Consider the following 18,802-nt stretch of genomic DNA (forward strand, 5'->3'; position numbering starts at 1 on the left):
TTCTTATTCATCTTAGCGACAACTATACAACTATATATATGTGCGATCGCGTAATGTAGGGGCTGGGCTGCTAATTTTTCTTTTTCTCTTTTTTGGCTTTCATACCAAGTTATTCCGACAGAGAGTGACTGGCACGATAAATCATTTTATCTGTGTAAATGTCAACTAACTTTCCCTTCGTTTTCTCCCAAAGCTACAGAATATGGCGGAGTTATGATAATCACTTTCGACTACAAAACTGGGAGAGAGTGAGACAGGTGAATTAATTTACTTGATTTTTTAGATTATATTCATATTTTTCATGCAAATTAAATAATGAAAAAAATTGACAATTATAATGATATTTTAGAAGAAGTGTTATAGGTGGTTGTGCATTTTTTGACTACTAAAAAAGGCCAAACTTGAGATGTGTTTTGTTTTGGAATTTTGATTGAATTTACTTTAAGAAGCAGTGATTAAGAATGCAGTGGATGGTTGTGGTGGGTATCGGTGCTGTGTTTCCTCTCTAAGCAAAGTCATTAATTTACTTTGGGAAAACGTGTTACACGGACACCAACTTTACCCCTCAGGGATTGGTTTGGCAAAGGAAGAAGGGGAGAATAAATACATTGATCCATGGATTGAACCGGTATTACATCGATCCCTGAATATATTTAAAAGATTTTAAAAGTCTGCCGACTATCTTTAGCAGAATAAATACCGAAAAATCTCAATTAAATTGGATAAGAAACAGTTAACATTATGTAAACAAACACCGAAATATCCATTTCTTTTGTGTAGTCTGTAAATGGAAGGTCAATCTCAAGTTCCATATATGGAAAATTAGATTACATGCAGCATTATTTTAGCTCTGCAATAATCTGGCCGTACAGCTAATGTAGAGTGGTTTTGAATCCACGCTGTGGTACTTTCTTAAAAGTAGCCAATATGAGATCGATGTAGAGTGGAAACTGGGCCAAGGCAAAAAGTGTCACTGGCAGGCACGTCACGGCATAGACAGGGAATGCAACTGATTTGAGTTTGTCCTTTAGGATAAAGAAGTGACCAGCACAGAAACAGACCATCATAGACGTAATGGACATGAACAACGATGTCAAACCCACGATAAGCTTCCTGGGAAGATTTTTACCGAAATCACGCTCTTGATACCGAGATGTGAGTATAGAGAGGAACATCACCAGTGAGGTAACAGAACAGCAAAGAGCAATGAGAGATGCGATGGCAAAGGCTTTAAATTCTGGCCTGTTTTCAAGAGTTGGGGAGCCGGTGTCGTCTTTGAAGTCACCGGGGACAGTGGTGGATGTGGAAAATGCCACTGTAGCTATCAGCGCTGCTACCAAGGAGCAAGATTCAGAGGTTTTTTTCAGCCATTCTCCACCACTCTTGAGAAGCTCCCTGTGAGTCTCGCTGAAGATATCTCTTGGTGTCTTGTTTTTATCGTTGTACCGACTAAAGAAATGAGGTCGCATCGATTCCTTAACAAACTGCATCACATCATGAGAGGGAGAGCAAGTAGTTTGAGTCACCAGAAAATGTAAATCATTTTACGGAATAATTAATGATATGTAAGCGTACCAGGTACCACTTGATTTCCCAATGCATTTGCAGCGCTTCGCCAGGAATGAGCCAGGGTTTATACTCTCCAAGCTTGGCTGCCAAGTGCAAAGCACTGTTTCCTTCGTTATCCACTTTATCGAATATACTCTCCTTCTGACTTTTCTTCTTGAGCAATAAGTCATATAAGTAGGTTTGCCTGTTCTCCACTGCCAATAACACTATATTTTTCTTATTCGCATCCATATCATGAACAGCTACAGGAAACGACTCCATGATTTTCTCTACCATTTCTGTCACTCCGTTCTTTGCAGCTATTAATATTGGTGTCTCACACGTCTTCTTTTCTTTGACGTTAACCTTCTCCTCCCCTGCACATAAAAGTAAACCTATATTAATAATATTATAATAGTAACCAACAATAATCTAAATATCATGATTAAATATCCCTTTCTTAGCCTATTTGATTCTGCATTGGAAGAGGCTATACATATGGGTGAATCATGTGAAAAATTGAAAAAGTAAATTCATTCCTGATGCTGAACCAAACACAGCATAATGTTATACCATTGTTTTGTTGTTTGGGTTCTCCTTTGGTGGTGAGATGTTGTTCCACTTCTGTGGTACCAGCCAAAGTAACATTACCCCCTTCATCAAAAGTATAAGGGTCTGTGCGTTGATCTTTATTCTGCAATATATTCACGGGTACGCTGTCATCGTCATCGTACTCATACATGGAAGCTCGCTTCAGAAGTTCATCCATTATTTGAACTGACCACTCGTGCTTTTCCTTCTTCCGACGTATCTTATTTATGTTCGCTGACCCTTTTGTACCAGAAACATTGTCACGTTATTAAAGGAAAAAAGGTGCTATATTCATGATTTGCAAAATGAAATGTTCTCAGTGATTTCTTTTATACTTTTGAGTTATCAAATATATTTTTATAAAATATCTAAAGATTAATCTATTAAATAAGGACTCATTTATAAATGTTACCAATTTTAGGAGGGCAAAAATCTATAAATAGTCAAGTTGCAAGATATATCTTGCATTTGGTAACCTTATACTTGAAAATCAGTGTCTGATCGATGTCTGGGTAGCATTTTTTTAATAAAAAAATGCTTTTAATGTTTCTTTTAATTCAATAATTATAATTGGTATGTGGTTTTTATTTGTAATAATTTATACTTAAATATACTTTTTTTTTAGATTGTTATAATTATTATTTTTTCATCTAATTTATCTCTTCAACACATTATAAACACAAACCAACGCCGTTATCACTCAACACAATACACACAAATCAGGGAGAAAAAATGGCAACAAGAAATTGATTGGGAGGAAGAGGGTTGAATGCTAGTGCTAGGGTCTGAATCACGGTGACTGCGTTTCTCTGCAAGACGCGTTTAGCCACGGAGTAAACGACATCGCTGGTTATAAGCGGCAACACTCCTGACAGGATGGAGGGGTGGTGACGAGAGGAAGCTTGTCCTAGTGGTGTTTGTCCATAGAAGAGAGGGATGGGGAAGAAAACCCGATGGTGGAATGAGGGATTTTTGGACGGTGGAACCCCCGATGGCACCTACGGTGAGAATTGCAGTGGCACCGACTACGATTAAGACTCCGGCAGCTCTGTCGCGGACTGGTTTTCGGGTTCAGGTGGCTGATTTCGCTCGAACGGCTACCTAGGAATTGTTGCGGTGGTCATTCGGAGGGGAACGCCGTGTCGACAACGACCTTGATTAGGTGGGGGGTGGCACTCGACAGAAATGTAGACATGATGGCCAGATCGTTGATTCGGAGTATGAAACCCTTGTGCGTTCTAGAAGAAGCTGTCACAAGTGTTGGAGGAAGAAGAATAAGGGTTTCCATTTGGACTTGTACCACCCTTAGCTTTCCGTAGCAATGGCGGATCCAACAGTTCTAATTTTTTCAAATAAACTCAGTAATTAATTCTGGAAATGATTTTTTTACTCATAGAAAAATGAAATTAAATGTGGCACGTGTCACCTTACTACTAACTAATGCTAAAATGGAAGTTATTTATCACGAAAGATAAAATTTACAAAAATATACTTTCATACGTACAAAACTTATACAATTTTTTATATTTATTTAAAATTATCTTTCTTTATTTTTTAATTTTTTTCAAAAATAAAAAAAATCATTCTTTTATAACTATTTTACCTTCATAATATAATTTTATTATTATTTTAATAAAATAATATTTTTAAAAATAAATGAACCAAACATAATCAAAATTTGAAATACAACTATTTTCAATATTTTTAAATATTTTATAATTAAAAACACATTCAATCCTAAAAATGGTTTAATATTAAAAGTTGTGTTTGGAACCCTTTTAAAGCGTTTGTAATCTAAGTCCTTCGTTAATCTCCAATTATTTTGGGTAAAAATGACTATTGATATATATATATATATATATATATATATATATATATATATATATATATATATATATATATATATATATATAGCAATTGTAAGTTTATTAAAGCTAAATAGGTTGATGGAGGCATACCTGTTCCAAAGATAACCGACAGCATCATAAATACGAATTTGAATAAATCTACACAGCTTTGGTAATTCAGAGGAAATAAGTGGTGTGGCAAGGTGCTGCTTTCAGATCCTAAACAAATCATATTGCGGTTAATCTGCTGTATAACATAAAGCTTTTCTTTTGGGTTCAAATAATGGTCCGTGGAAAGCACAAGTATAAGAATTTTTGTAACAATTTAGTCCTCACCTGCAGATTTTGTTTCCGCTCCATCATCTGTAGCAATATTTTTCGATGCTTCGAGGTCTCTTTCGTTTCCAAATTGTCTCAACGGCTCGGTCACTGGATACATGGAAAATGAATCAAATCACGATTAAAGTAGGAAGTTGAGGTTATTAAATGATGTTCATAAGTTGAAGTTTTGAGTAAAAATTTTCTCTAAAATTAGCATATATGCTGCAAAAATACTTCTAAAAACAGGGATTGATTTTTTCGTTTTCTTGGAAGAGAGAGTATATATTTTTTACACACCCATTAAGGCGAATTTTTTTGCCATGCTCCAAAGCCCCACACATATCTCGTAATTTTCCGGATAACTGATTTTTTCTGTGTCGGTTGTTGGACGTTGCTCCTGACTATTATTGGTTGATACTTCGAGCTTCTTCACCATTATAGCTTCCAAATAAATTACACAGACATTGTCATTAATAATAATAATAATTCGTTATAAAGTAAAATTTGGAATTAGTATCTTACCATCATAAACAATTCGTTCAAACCGTCCCAAGTGGCCACCACTCCTGAAAACAGAAGGCTTATTTGCCAGGAGATGAAGAGGAGTTAACCCACTCTGGTTCACTGAATTCACAAGATCTCCGTATAAATGAATTATTTGGAATGCCAAATCTGTGAATAAATTAATCATCAGCTAAAATTAATTATTAGATGGGAAATTTCAATTTATTAGATTGAAAGAAAGTTTAGAAGGACTCACCAAAATAATCTCCGGCAATGGCCGAATGAAGAATTGAGTCACTATCAGTTCTTCTACAGTTGCTGTAGTCAAGAGGCTCTGGGTGGTGGTTGTTGTTAGAGAAATAGTGAAGGAAAAGGAAAACTTCTTTTCTGCCATTGAGAGCAGCCAGAAAGAGAGGGGTCTCGCCATCAACGTTGCGCATACTCAGCAACGAAGCATCAGCGGAAGCAATGTACTTGCACATCTCCACGCTCCCCATTGAAGCCGCGAAATGCAAGGCCGTGTTTTTTCTTTTGTTCTGAATTCCCAGTGCCTCTTTACGCTTGCCTTCTTCCGTCTCGGAGCAAATAAGCTTCACCAGTTTTCCCACGACGTCAGATTGGCCGTCGGTGACGGCGACATGCAAAACACTGTCACCTGTCTTAGTTATTTTGGCCGTGTGAGCCTTCTTGTCCTTCTCGAACGTTCTCACCACTTCTTCCCACTCAGCTTTCATGCAAAGTTTGAACAAAAGCTTGCTTGTTTTTTGTGTGTGCTCACTCGCTCCACCATCTTCCCTTTCCACCATCAGCGCATCACCCATTATTACTTCTCTCTTCTCATATCCAGGCCTCTTCTTCTGTTCACCTTAGCCACAACTACATATATGTCTCTGGAATCTACTTTCTTTTGGCTTTCATATCAAGTTATTCCAACACAAAGTTACAGCACGATAAATATTTTTATTTGTGAAATTCCCCACTGCGCAGTCAACTAACTTTTCCTTCATTTTCTCCCACTTTGAAGCGACAGAATATGGTCAGTTATAATAATCACTTTGGACTACAGTTTTTTTTTTTGGAAGAGTGTGGGAGAGGGAGATGTGAATTAATTTTCTTGCTTTTTTAATTTTTATTCAAAATTTGCATGCAAATTAAATAATGAAAAAATGATAATTTGTAATAATCTTTAGAAGTATAGTGTGAGTTGGTTGTGCATTTTTTTAAAAAAATGGTAAACTACATATGATTTTGGTTTGGAATTTTGATTGAACTTACTTTAGAAGCAGTGATTGGATGGTTGTGGTGAGAATCGGTGCTGTGTTTCCTCTCCAAGCAAAGTGATGAATTTACTTTGAGGAACGTGTTACACGGACACTGACTTTTCTCTTTCTTTGCCCCTCCTGTGAGTTTGGAGAACTGTTCCTTAGCTGCGCTGGTGGTATTTGTGGCTTCTGTGGAAGGAAAAGGACAAAGGAAGGGTAATTCCGAAAATAAAATGAAAAAATTGCGCTCATTAATTTCAACTGCCAAATGAACTTCTAACATTCTTAAGGTTTAAATCGATTTTTTCCTCACATATAATGTTAGTCTCTATAAAAATTTAATTACATTATTTAATTTTTATCCACTCATCATCTGTTTTTTCAATTTCTAATTACTTATTGGCGTAAAATACCAACAGCAATGCTTAATTATAAACTTTAACATTATTTTTTCAGTAAAATTATTTTGATGTTTTTCTAAGGATCACTTGTGAACTAAACTTAGTTAACTTTAGAAAGTTAAAGGATCAAATATACTACTAAATTTTCACAAGGATCAAAATTGCATACTAATAGTACTATAGGGAAAAATAAATAAATTCAAGTTTATATTACGGTTTTATAAGTGTTAACAATTTATATTTGTTTCAATATAATGGTGAGAATTATTAGAAGCGAACAAGTTGAAGTTAAAGTTGAAAGAAGAAGTGGTGAGAATTGAAAAACTTAGGCTGTGTTCGCATGAACAGAATTTACTGTTCATGCGAATTACAGAGCGATGAATTAAGTAACCCGTGTTGTTCGTTTGAGATGATTAGCGAGGATTTGCGCGGACGGATTTGCAGGATACATCCAGTTTTCATCACCCGCGAAAGTGAGAAGATTTGCGATGATTTTGACTCAAATGTCCAGTGTGCCCTTACCTTTATATTAAATTCCAATCTGAATCCTGTGGAAATGAAAAGCAGTGCACCACATAATCGATTATGGTTAAGGGTAACCGATTACATGTGAAGTATTTACTTTTGCACTGTGCATGCACGAGAAAGCAAGTTGGCGTGGGGGCGTGGCCTGAAATATTCCTTAGCTACTCCTGATAGCTGATAAGCTGCAAATAGCCATTGAACAGGAAAGATTCCTGCATCCACACAGTTACAGTGCAGAATTGCCATTGACCCGTTGGTGAGAATTCAAACGTGGTTGGTTGTTGGTAGGTCATGTTATTTATTGAGTGGTAACAAGCTTAATAAATTGGTTGCCAGTGTTGTAAGCTGTGTGCAAAGAGATAGTTGTCCGGTGTAAGCTCAGACAAGAGAAGAAGGTTTTCCAGAGAAGAACAACAGCAAGTGCATAGGTCAGTAACATACCATGCTGGTTTATCATAGGGTTTAAGTTTGTTTTGATTTGCAGGTTGTATAAGAAGAGGAAGAAGCACGATCTGCGTGTTGGTGGAATGCAGGATGTGGTTGTTGAAGATGAAGAAAGTCCAAGGGCATGTTGGAGAAGACGGTGAACAGTGCACCACATCCGCGTAACCGGTTACAAGGCTGGGTGTTGCGGTTACAGAAAACTGAAGAAATGCATGCATTTCTGTAATCGGTTACGTGAAGTGGTAACCGATTACAGAGCTTCCCTGGTGGCTGTTTCCTTACTGGTGCCTGGTGCACGTTGAGGGGCTTCAAGATCTGGGTGTTGAGGGGCTTCAAGAGCTGGGTGCAGAGAGGTGGTTGTGCACGTTGAGGGGCTTCATGAGCTGGCTGTTGAGGGGCTTGAAGAGGTGGTTGTGCACGTTTAGGGGCTTGAAGAGCTGGGTGTTCAGGGGCTTCTTTTTCTGGGTGCAGAGAGGTGGTTGTGGATGGGTGATGATTCGGAACATGCATGTTACAATGTTCTCAGGCAGTGTGCATCATGAAAGGGTTGAGGGGACATATGGTTATATGTTAACCAGTTTCCAGAAAGAAGAAAGTAAAGGTAAAGTGGTGTATGTTGGTCAGTGGAGGGCACCAGAGCTGCTGTAATGGATGGAAGAGTGTTGGTGGTTGTTGCGCGAAGTGGGAGAGAGACGTTGGTGCATGCTGGATTTCAGTGGTTAAGAAGAGTTATGTTGTAATGGTTGTTATTGATTGGCATTGTAGGGAGTTATGGAGGAGGTGAGGTTGGCGGAGACCATGTGACAGATAAGAAGGTGGAGAGGGAAGATAGAGTTCTGTTGAAACAATGATGGAGAAGCAACCATGATTATATGAGGAGTGGATTGTAGTGGGTGATCTATCATGGTCTGACAGTGGCTTTGTGATGCAGGTGTTCACTAGGAATTGCGGTGTTTATCGTGGTGGAGCAAGAAGCGTGAAGGTGGTGGAGATTTGGTAGTCCAAAGGATCCAAATCTGGTGGAGGTGAAGGAAGAACATCGTTTTCTATTGCATCAAATTATGAAATTAATTGTTGTATTGGTTTTGTTTGTTAAAAATGAAAGCAAAGTATCATGAGTTGGATTGGAGAAGTATGAGTTATTAACCTCTTTTTTTTTCTTTTGTTGCTTTCGTAGGAAAGAGTTCCCTGAGTGGTTGCTTAGTTGTTGGTGAAAGTGCATATAGGTGTTTAACGTGTTGAAGAGGTAAGTATTTAACATTATTTGAAATGAATTGCGGTTTTGGTTTTCTTTGTTAAAAATCAAAGCATATACTAATGAGTTGTGATGAGTGTAGTATGAGTTATTGACCCAATTTTTTTTCACTTGCTTTCATAGGAAAGAGGTTCCTGTGTGGTTGATTAGTTGTTGGTGAAAGCATCTTCAAGTGTGCATATACGTGTTGAAGAGGTAAGTATTTTAAAATATTGTCGTATGTTGTAATTATTTGAATGAATCATTGAGTTATGGACATGTCTACCTTAGAAGTATAAGATTATTTATTTCATATATTTTATGTTAATTTATATTTGTATTTTATTAAATATATTAACGTATTAATATTTGAAATATTAATTTAATTTGTTATACGTATATGTAAGTAGTTAATAAGAAAGATATTAAATGTTTTTGTGGTATTATGTTATTAAATTTTTTTTATAATCATTAGTTAAATGTATTAATGTATATTTGTATTTTATTCAATGAATATATGAATTTTAAATTTTTATTGTAGTATGTGTAATTGTTTAAGTAAATATAGATGGAAGAACATATAGATTTATCATATTTGGACCGCGAAGATGTAGATGATGATGTGGTTGGTGTAGACTTCAAGATTATTGGAATGATACGTCAACACTTACAAATAACCACATCACTAGCGGCAATCACAATGTTATGCATTGTTGGACACGCATTGAGTATCTTGAATATGTACTCCACTGATTCGAGTAGTGTAAGCAATTACCTACCTGATAGAGACCGTCGTAGGGAGCAGTTAATGTCATATCTTGTGCATACTCATCGGTGCCGCGACATTATTAGGATGGGTCCAGAGGCATTTATTAATCTTTGTGAGAGAGTAAGATCAACTGGGTTAGTCAAGGACGCAATTCGGTCCACCGTGGAGGAACAAGTTGCTGAATTTCTTCATATAATTGGTCATAATGTTAAGAATCGTAGTGTGGCATTTTTCTTTCATCGATCAGGTTCGACAGTTAGCAAACACTTTCACAATGTGTTGGACGCTATCATAAGTTTAGAATCAGAATTTCTAATACAACCATCAGAAAATGAGGTTCATCCACATGTGTTGAACAACCATCGATTTTATCCGTACTTTAAGGTAGTGATTTCATTACATCTGTTAATGTTATTTGAACAAGGACGATAACAAATTCTGTGACATATGATGAGTTAATATGTTTATGTTTAGGATTGTTTGGGGGCCATAGACGGTACTCATGTTAGGGTAAGGATTCCAAGTTCTGAAGCTCCGAGATTTCGAGGAAGAAAAGATTGGCCAACACAAAATATCTTTGCGGCGTGTGATTTTGACATGAAATTCACCTACGTTCTTGCTGGACGGGAAGGCACTGCATCCGATTCAAGAATATTAAAAAATGCTCTTGATCGAGATGATCCGTTGGTTATCCCCCAAGGTCAGTGTGTAAACAATCGATGTCCATGAAATTATTTAGTAGTGACTAATTACCTTTGTATGTGGAAAATTGTAGGAAAATACTACCTGGGTGATGCAGGTTTCATGTTGAAAAGCACAATTTTGACTCTATATAGAGGCGTAAGATATCACTTAAAAGAATATACACGCAGAGGACCACAAAATGCACGGGAGTTGTTTAATCATCGGCACTCGTCGTTGAGAAACGTAATTGAAAGAACTTTTGGTGTGTTGAAAAAAAGATTTCCTATCATTGCAAGTGGCACTGAACCACACTATGGATTAGAGACGATGACTAATATCATACTAGCTTGTTGTATATTACACAACTTCCTTCGGGGCGTGGATAACGATGACTCCTTACTCGATGAAGTTGATAACGAGTTGAATGAAAGGGAAGAACATGATGGGACTTCATCTCAAGTTAGAGAAGAGGACCATAGGATTGGTAGTAGTATTAGGGATTGTATAGCTGATCAAATGTGGCGTGATTACCAAGCATCGTAGTTATTGTATTTGATTGTATTGTATTTTAATTTATTTTTATCTGTATGAGAAGAACACATTATTAAGGATGTTTTATGTTAACTTCAAAAATATTTCTTGACTCTTTAGGTATAAAATGAATAGGGGTAAGGCAGCCGCCATTCCGTCCTCTGGTCCTACTAGAGAGTTCATGAAGTGGACAGAGGACATGGACGCACGTCTACTACACTGCATGATCGAGGAATCAAGAATGGGTAATAGGGTTGACGGAAGCTGGACAACCCAAGCATATACTAACATAGTTGATAGTCTTCATAGCGCTGGGTATGTCGCAGTTACCAAAAATAATGTCAAAAATCGTCAGAAAGTGTTAAAGGATAAATGGCGTGAGGTGCATGACTTGTTTTCTGGATTGAGTGGATTTGCGTGGAATCCAGTAAGTATGACATTTCATGCTGAGGACGAAGTCTGGCTTGACCTGATTCAGGTATTTAAAAAAATACTTATTTTTTATGTGGATCCTTAATATACATAATATGAAGCAGTGTGTTTATTGTCTTTGTTATTGCAGTCGCGGCCAGCTGCGGCGAAGTGGAGAGTTAACAGTATAAAACACTACGATTTAATGGTCGAGTTATGGGCAGCTGATCGAGCTACTGGGAGTGGTGTTCGGACTGCTCGTCAAGCTCGAAGACAACGAGTTGGTCCTCATGTCAGTGTTGATTTGAATCAAAACATTGAGTACATTCCAGAACAGTCTCAGTGGACAGGATACAGAGACCCAACTCCACCATCGCCTCCTCCATCTGTCGATGAATATAGTCCGGGACAGACTCAATCTGTGCCTTCTGTCCCATCTGGTGGAACTTCTTCCTCACGAGGCTCGAAAAGGAAGGCACCTATGGTGGATTCTATTGATACCCAATTTGATAAATTGACGACTAGTCTGGATGGGTTTGCAAATGTCCTAAATTCATCAAATGTACATTTTGGTGTAATTTCTGATGCCGTCGTGCGTCAAGTATTAGCGATGGAGGACAGAAATGAAATACTACGTTCCCAAACCGAGATTTTTCGTCGCACCCCCAATTACACATATACTGAGGCGGACATTTATGAAATGTTGACTGCTATGAACATCAGTGATGAAAATTTGCTAGAGCAGTGCTATGATTTCTTATGTCGAAACCCCACATGTACGAAGAGGTTGATGGGACTGCCACCACATAAGCGGTGGAACAAATTATGGAACATGATATCGGGCGGTGATTGTTAAAAATTTTCATATATGACTTACTAGTATTAGTATAAGGATGCAATTCTGTATTAGTGACTTAATTATGACTTATTATATTTCTATGGTGGATGTAATATTTTACTTCTATTATGTTAACGATGTAATGATTTGCTGTTATATGTATCCTTTGTTGATTTTATCGTTATATATAAGTAATGTGTTATGATATCCTTTGTTGTTGTTTTAATAAATAGCTTGTTCTTGAACAAATTCTCAGATGGCATCATCATCAACAAGAAGGTCAAAAAGAACCCGTAAGGGAAAAGAAACTGTCAATGAGGCAGAAGATGCACCCCATGTTAGACCATCTGTAGAGGAACAATTAGATCAGCGGCGTTTTTTCACTCACAGTCATCAAATGGAGAACTATGCAGCTGATTTCTATACAAGAAGTGTAATTCCTCCAAAGATAATGAATTTTGATTCATTCACCGGTTCAGGGTTATTTTTCCAACAACAGCTTCTTTTTCAAGGGTTGAGCCAATTTCTGACATTAGAGGGACCCTACTATCTGGATTTAATCAAAGTATTTTATTCAAATCTTAAGATATCTGGAAATGGATATTTGCTCACTGAGGTCAACAGGAGAAAAATTAGATTCAAACCTGCTGATTGGTTGACTGTAGCTAACTTGAAGTACGACAGTCAGAAATTATGTTACTCAAATATCCCAGACGATTTTCCATATGACCGCGACATGGCATTAGCTACTATGGTTATACCAGATTTGGAGGGTGGTCAAGGTGTTTTAACCGTTGGTTGTTTGAATATCAATGATCGGCTTCTCCATTATATTATTGTGCATATGTTGACTCCACGACCAGGGAATTTTGCCAGGTTATTGCACGAAGATATTTTTATGATATGGCTGCTGAAAAATAATATACCTATCAATTGGCCTCATCACATCATGCAGCATATGCTTAAATGCAAGGTCAGTGACACAGCCCTCCCATACGGTGTCCTTATCACACACATCATGCAATATTGTGGAGTTGACGTCCCAGCCGATCCCAGCACTCAAATAGGGTCCCGACATCACTTTTCTATCAATTCTTTGAAGAGGATGAAAATTGTTTATGTCAACGGTGCTTGGCAACACGATCTGCATGATGATGAAGAAGAAGACCAACCACACCCTCATCAAAACCCTGTGCAGCCTCCTCCACCTCTAGCAAATGCTAACATGATAACTCAAATGTGGGAGGGAGTACAAGACTTGAGACATAGGATGCAGGGTATGGAACAAATGCAGGTGCGGGTACAACGTATTGAAGATAATTTGGCAAACCTTTCCCTAGACATGAACCGCCAATTTGCTAACCTGAATCAAAATGTGAACTCCATTCTTCACCATTTAGATGATTAAGTTCATTTTATTTCCGATAATATATTCCATGACTTCAATGTCTTTATTTTGGTTTGTATGTGACTTTGAGATCTTAAATTATGTTCAAATTTCCCTAAACATTTTAAAATATATTTATTTTACTACATTATAACTTTTATAATTTTTAAACAATTTTTTTAACAATTATTAATAATTTTTTTTCTCTTTATAAACTTTTTTACAATTAAATATAACATTACAAAATAACATTTTATAATACTTTTATAAGAAGGGCAATTTGGTAATCTATATTTTCTACCAATTAAACTAATTTTTAAAATCAATCACATCAATCAAATCCTACACTAATTCTCACAAACTTTCCTTCCAAATCCACTCTCAATTAACCTCAAATCCACTCAAAAAAACAACAAAAAAATTACCCTCAAATCCACTCAAATCCACTCAAATCATCTCCCCCAAATCATCTCCCTTAAATCCCTTAAAAAGAACACAGCCTTAGTGTAGAAAATATAAAAAAAAACGAAACAATATAGAAAATATAAAATTATGAAAAATTATATAAAAGCAAACATATATAGAGGGTTAGTTAGGCCACATATGTGAGAGACTAAAATCGAGTTAAGTCAATCCAATTTACTTTTTGCGAGTCATAAAACACTATGGTTCTAATGGTTCTAATGGTTCTAAGAGAGTATCATTAACCATAACCTATGAAGTGAGATAAAAGCCAAACGGTCAATTAAAGATCTTAAGCAACTACATAATTCTGCAGAATAGCTACAAAATTAAGATCGACACCAAACCTTACCAATTTCACTCGACTACTGTTCCATAATCATACAGATACACAATCATCATAAACACAACATCAATTATTCCACACCAACAGTATTGAACACCCAATTCATCCAATTTTACATTTACACACATGGATATTTATCAAACAACTTCTTCATACATCAAAACCAAGTAATTAAATTATCTAGCTTCTCTTACCTCTTAATCAGACCGAACAGCTCTACTACTTCAGAAATTTGCTCCTAACACCAGAATTCTCAAGAACCTACAGTTCACTGATTTTCGATAACGGACCAACCCAAAATACCAGAAAAGTGATCAGAAATTAGAAGAAGAAGCTAATGAACACATGCAACAAGAAATGTGACTTGTATGTGTCAGACTATTTCAGAATCCTACAAGAACCCAGAGATTGTGACTTATCCGTTCTAAACGAGACGTTGATCGATGAAAATTGAAGTTTTTGATACTAGGGATGATTGAGTGTGGTCAAATGATTGAAAAGATGAAATGAGATGAAGATTTTCTAGACAGAAGGAGGAGAAAAGAAGAGGTTTGAGTTTTTTTAGAGAGACGCAGATTCTGAGAAAATGGGATGAGTTATGCTTTGAAAAAATTCTATAAAATGCTTAAATTATTTTAGTTGAGACATCTCTTCGTCTCTTCCAGATGTCATTTTCAAGGTTTTAGATAAGAACTAAAACACCACTTTTAATTTAAAATCTTAAAATAAGTTTGTCCAACTTTTTATTTATCATTTATTTATTTATATCTAAAGAGAGATTTTAAGCTTACTTGAATTTCTAAAAAGCTTTCTAAAGTGCAAGAATAAGAAATTATATTAAATAAACTACAAATTATAATTATAAGAATATATGAGAAGTGCATTAGTGTATGAGATCAAACCTATGATCACAAAGGTGTGGTTATATTAACATAGATGTAATAGACACTTATATTAAAAATTGCACTGAAGATTCAACCAAAAAAGTATGACTAAGTGTACATAACTGAGGGAAATGTACTTATATCCGACCTTGTTTCCTTCCATGCGTGTGTACAATGTGCAGAGAAAAAGATGTAGAGAAAAAGAGGTATATCAAATTGAGAAAGAGTAAAAGTATGTATTATAAAGAGAATGAAACAAAAGATAGGATGGATAAATAGAGGGATAAGGCCCAAGTGTCGCCTAACATAAGATAGAAAACTCTGAGGAACCAAGATCAAACACTTGATGACCGCTAAGCGAGGAGAGAGGCTCTAAGCTAACCGAAGCTAGACAATAGTGTGTATGAAGATGTTAACAGACCCCGGGACTAGATGTTCTTCATTCCAACTTGGAAATATGTTGCTTTCGAAGGTTTGCAATGGTAGCGGCTTCGTGAAAATATATGCAACTTGAAGAGAAGAAGAGATAGGAAGGAGTTTGATTAAACCACGTTTTATCTTTTCACGAATGAGGTGACCGTCTATATATTTTGATGTGTTTGGTGCGTTCATGATGGAATTGGTTTGAAGCAATCTAGATGGCGGATTGATTGTTACAGTACAAGATAGCTGGCAGAGTGAAAGGCATTTGAAAGTCTTGGAGGAGATAATAAGCCATTGGATTTCACATGTTAAAGCTAAAGCACGTTCGGCTTTGGATGAGCTACGCGAAATAGTCTGTCGTTTTTTTTTTCCATGAAATGAGGGAATTGCCAAGATAAATGGAAAAACTGGTTACATATTTTCTTGTTTCTAGTCATTGTAGGCCTAAAGCTATAACCGGGTATTGTTGTGAAAGAAGAGACCATAACACGATAAGCAGCTTGTCTATGCAAAGTGGTGGGAAGAGTTACAAATTGACTAAGATTGTTGACAAAGAAGGAGATAACAGGACGAGTATTAGTAAGATAGATGAGGTGACCAATCAATCTTATGTAGAGGAAGCTTCTATGTCATCAAGAGGTTGGCCAACTTGTTGAAGACGAGAGGATTGAACCATAGGTGTAGGAGCAGGGGAGCAATCTAACATGCCAATTTCTTGAAGAAGATCCAGAGTATATTTTTGTTGGCTTAGATGAAGACCATTTCGGTTGCGAGCTACTTCGAAACTCAGGAAATAAGTGAGGTCGCCAAGGTTCTTGATGCAAAATTCAAAATGAAGAAGGGCAATGATGTGAGTAATTTCCTGAGCATGATTTATCGCGAGGACAATGTCGTCGACATACACAAGAATAACAATGACATAGTGGTTAGTATGTTTCAAAATAGTGAATGGCATAAATAGGTAATGATTTGTAGAAGAACAAGTATAAGGAGCGTTGGCGTGTACCACTGGCGCCCAGCTTGTTTGGGGAGCGGTGGAGTTTGCAAACTTGGTTGGGTTTCTGGACATGAAAACCAGGTGGTGGTTTCATGAAAACTTCCTGATGAAGGTCACTGTGAAGGAAGGCATTCCCAATTGTTGGATGCGGCAATGGCAAGGAGACAAAGAGTAGTTAGCTTGGCGACAAGTGCAGAGGTATTCAGAAAAATCTAGACCTTTGAGTTGAGTAAATCCCTTAGTGACGAGTCTGGCTCTAAAGCAATCAATGAATCCATCCAATTTGTGTTTAATTTTGTACACCCAACGAAATCCAATAGTAGTTTTACCAGGGGCAGGTCAGTAATAATCCATGTATGATTGGCTCACAAAGCAGCTAATTCGTCATTCATAGCTTTAACCCATTAAGGATCTTTGGAAGTGTGAGTATAACTTTGTGGCTAATTGACAGAAGTAATATACATGATAAAATATTTAAAGGAGGAAAGATTATTACAGTTGATGTAATTTATAATCGAGTATATAAGAACATTATGAGTATGAAAGTTACTAAGGTAAGAAGAAACCATTTTTGTGGCGTACAGATTTGCAAAGCGATTCAGCAGGTAGGGGACCCAACAACGGTGGTGTGACTGTTGCTGTTAATAATATTTTCATTGTCGATGATGGAAAAATCATGGAGAATAAGATCATTATTTGTATCGATGACAGCATGATCAGTATCATGAGATGCATCACAGATGTTATAATCATGATTAAAATGTATTAGTGGGAATAGGTAAAGAAAGAGAAGTGTTGTCAAAAGAGATAATATTATTTTTCTGATAAGGAAAGTTATTTTCATAAAAAAACAATGTTGTGGGAAATATCAACTTTGTGAGCGTGAAGATTAAGAAACAAATAGCCTTTGGGATGAGGTTTGAAACCCAAAAACACTCTAGAAACTGTTCTACTATCAAACTTTGTGCAATAAGAACGATGAGTATTGGCGTAGCAAAGACAACCAAACGCACAATGAAGAACGATCACACAAAGAACAATACATACGTTCATACGGAGAATCATTGTTCAACAAGGGGTAGGCATGCGATTAATGAGAAAAACAACATGTTGAGCTGTAAAACACCAAAAAATGCTAGGAAGTTGTGCGTGAAAAAGAAGAGCAAGTGTAACATTGAGAATCTGTTGATGCTTGCCTTCGACAATGCCATTTTGTTCAGGTGTGCAAGTGCATGTGGTTTGGTGTGTGATGCCTTTTCGAGAATATCGATCATGCATAGAAAACTCAGGTCCATTATCAGTGCATATGGTTTTTATGACAATTCCAAATTATATTTCAATTTTAGTAACAAAGTCAGTAATATGCTTTCTAATAGCAGATTTATGACACATAAGGATTATCCAAGTGAAACGAGAGTAATCATCCACAATAGGAAGGAAGTATTTAAAACCATTCATTGAAACATTACATGGTCCTCAAATATCCATATGAACAAGATCAAAGGATTTTGAGCTACGAGATGTACTAAGGTGAAAGGGGAGTTTCTTTTGTTTAGCTTTGTGGCAAGCATCACAGACATGCTTTGGTCAGCATGAATGTAAAGGTGCTTTTTATGCAATAAATTCAATCTATCACTAGAAAGGTGGCCTAAACGAGCATGCCAAAGGTTTTCAGTCTTTGCAATACAGGGAGAGCAATTCTTAAGAAAGTCATTAGAATAAAGGACATATAAGCCTGCTTGCGTTTTAACTGAACCAATCTTCTTCTCGTTGGTTTTCATATCCTGTATAACACAGCCAGAAGAAGAGAAAATGAGATTATGATGAAGAGAAGTAGCAATTTTAGACACAGGTATAAGGTTGAAAGAAAATTATGGCACATAGAAAACATTGTGAAGCTGAAAATTATCATTAAAGATAATTGTGCCAGTATTAGTGAGTATTGACAGAACTACCATTTGGAAGACTAATAGTAATAGGTTTGATGCAAGAAGAAATTTTTTGCAGAGACACATATATGGTCTGTGGCTCTTGAATCGATTATCCTTGTGTGATTAAGAATCTTTAACGCAGAAGTGCAGTGAACATTACCAGTTATTGACTGATGTGAGGATGCAACACCAACTTGATTAACTTGAACATGTGAAGTGGCATCAGAGGTATTCTTGAATAAGTCAGCTAAAATCTGATATTATTGTGGAGTGAGACGTATACCTTCCCTTTCATTTTTATCTTTCTCAATGGAAAGGGAGACAGAATGTAATAGCCATGAGACAACCATGTTGTTACATCTATACCAAGAAGCGAACTTGGTGTCAATCTTGGCAGGTTGGACGACAATACCAAGGACAAACTCAATTTTGTTTTTGGTGCTGAGGGTTGTGCGCGTAGAA

General features: G+C 36.6%; 1 protein-coding gene across 1 annotated transcript; it reads right to left on the reverse strand.

Moving 5' to 3' along the window:
• Positions 1-680: 680 nt before the first annotated feature.
• LOC108341665 (uncharacterized) lies at positions 681-5,663 on the reverse strand. The gene is made up of 8 exons (XM_052879178.1): positions 5,068-5,663; positions 4,830-4,979; positions 4,605-4,748; positions 4,323-4,415; positions 4,098-4,205; positions 2,122-2,379; positions 1,576-1,925; positions 681-1,484 (listed from the first exon to the last, which is right to left on the reverse strand). Exons 1-8 carry the CDS (start codon positions 5,630-5,632, stop codon positions 873-875), a joined length of 2,280 nt encoding a protein of 759 aa, XP_052735138.1. The 5' UTR covers positions 5,633-5,663; the 3' UTR covers positions 681-872.
• Between the last annotated feature and the right edge of the window lie 13,139 nt (positions 5,664-18,802).

Source organism: Vigna angularis, chromosome 6 (assembly GCF_016808095.1).
Source record: "Vigna angularis cultivar LongXiaoDou No.4 chromosome 6, ASM1680809v1, whole genome shotgun sequence".
Taxonomy (NCBI): domain Eukaryota; kingdom Viridiplantae; phylum Streptophyta; class Magnoliopsida; order Fabales; family Fabaceae; genus Vigna; species Vigna angularis.

Excerpts from the sequence above, each read along its gene's own strand:
- LOC108341665 (XM_052879178.1), bottom strand. The coding sequence starts at position 5,632 with ATGGGTGATGCGCTGATGGTGGAAAGGGAAGATGGTGGAGCGAGTGAG. Across the intron at positions 4,749-4,829 it reads TGAACGAATTGTTTATGATG|CTATAATGGTGAAGAAGCTC; the intron begins GTAAGATACTAA and ends TTTATTTGGAAG. Across the intron at positions 4,206-4,322 it reads AGCGGAAACAAAATCTGCAG|GATCTGAAAGCAGCACCTTG; the intron begins GTGAGGACTAAA and ends TGATTTGTTTAG.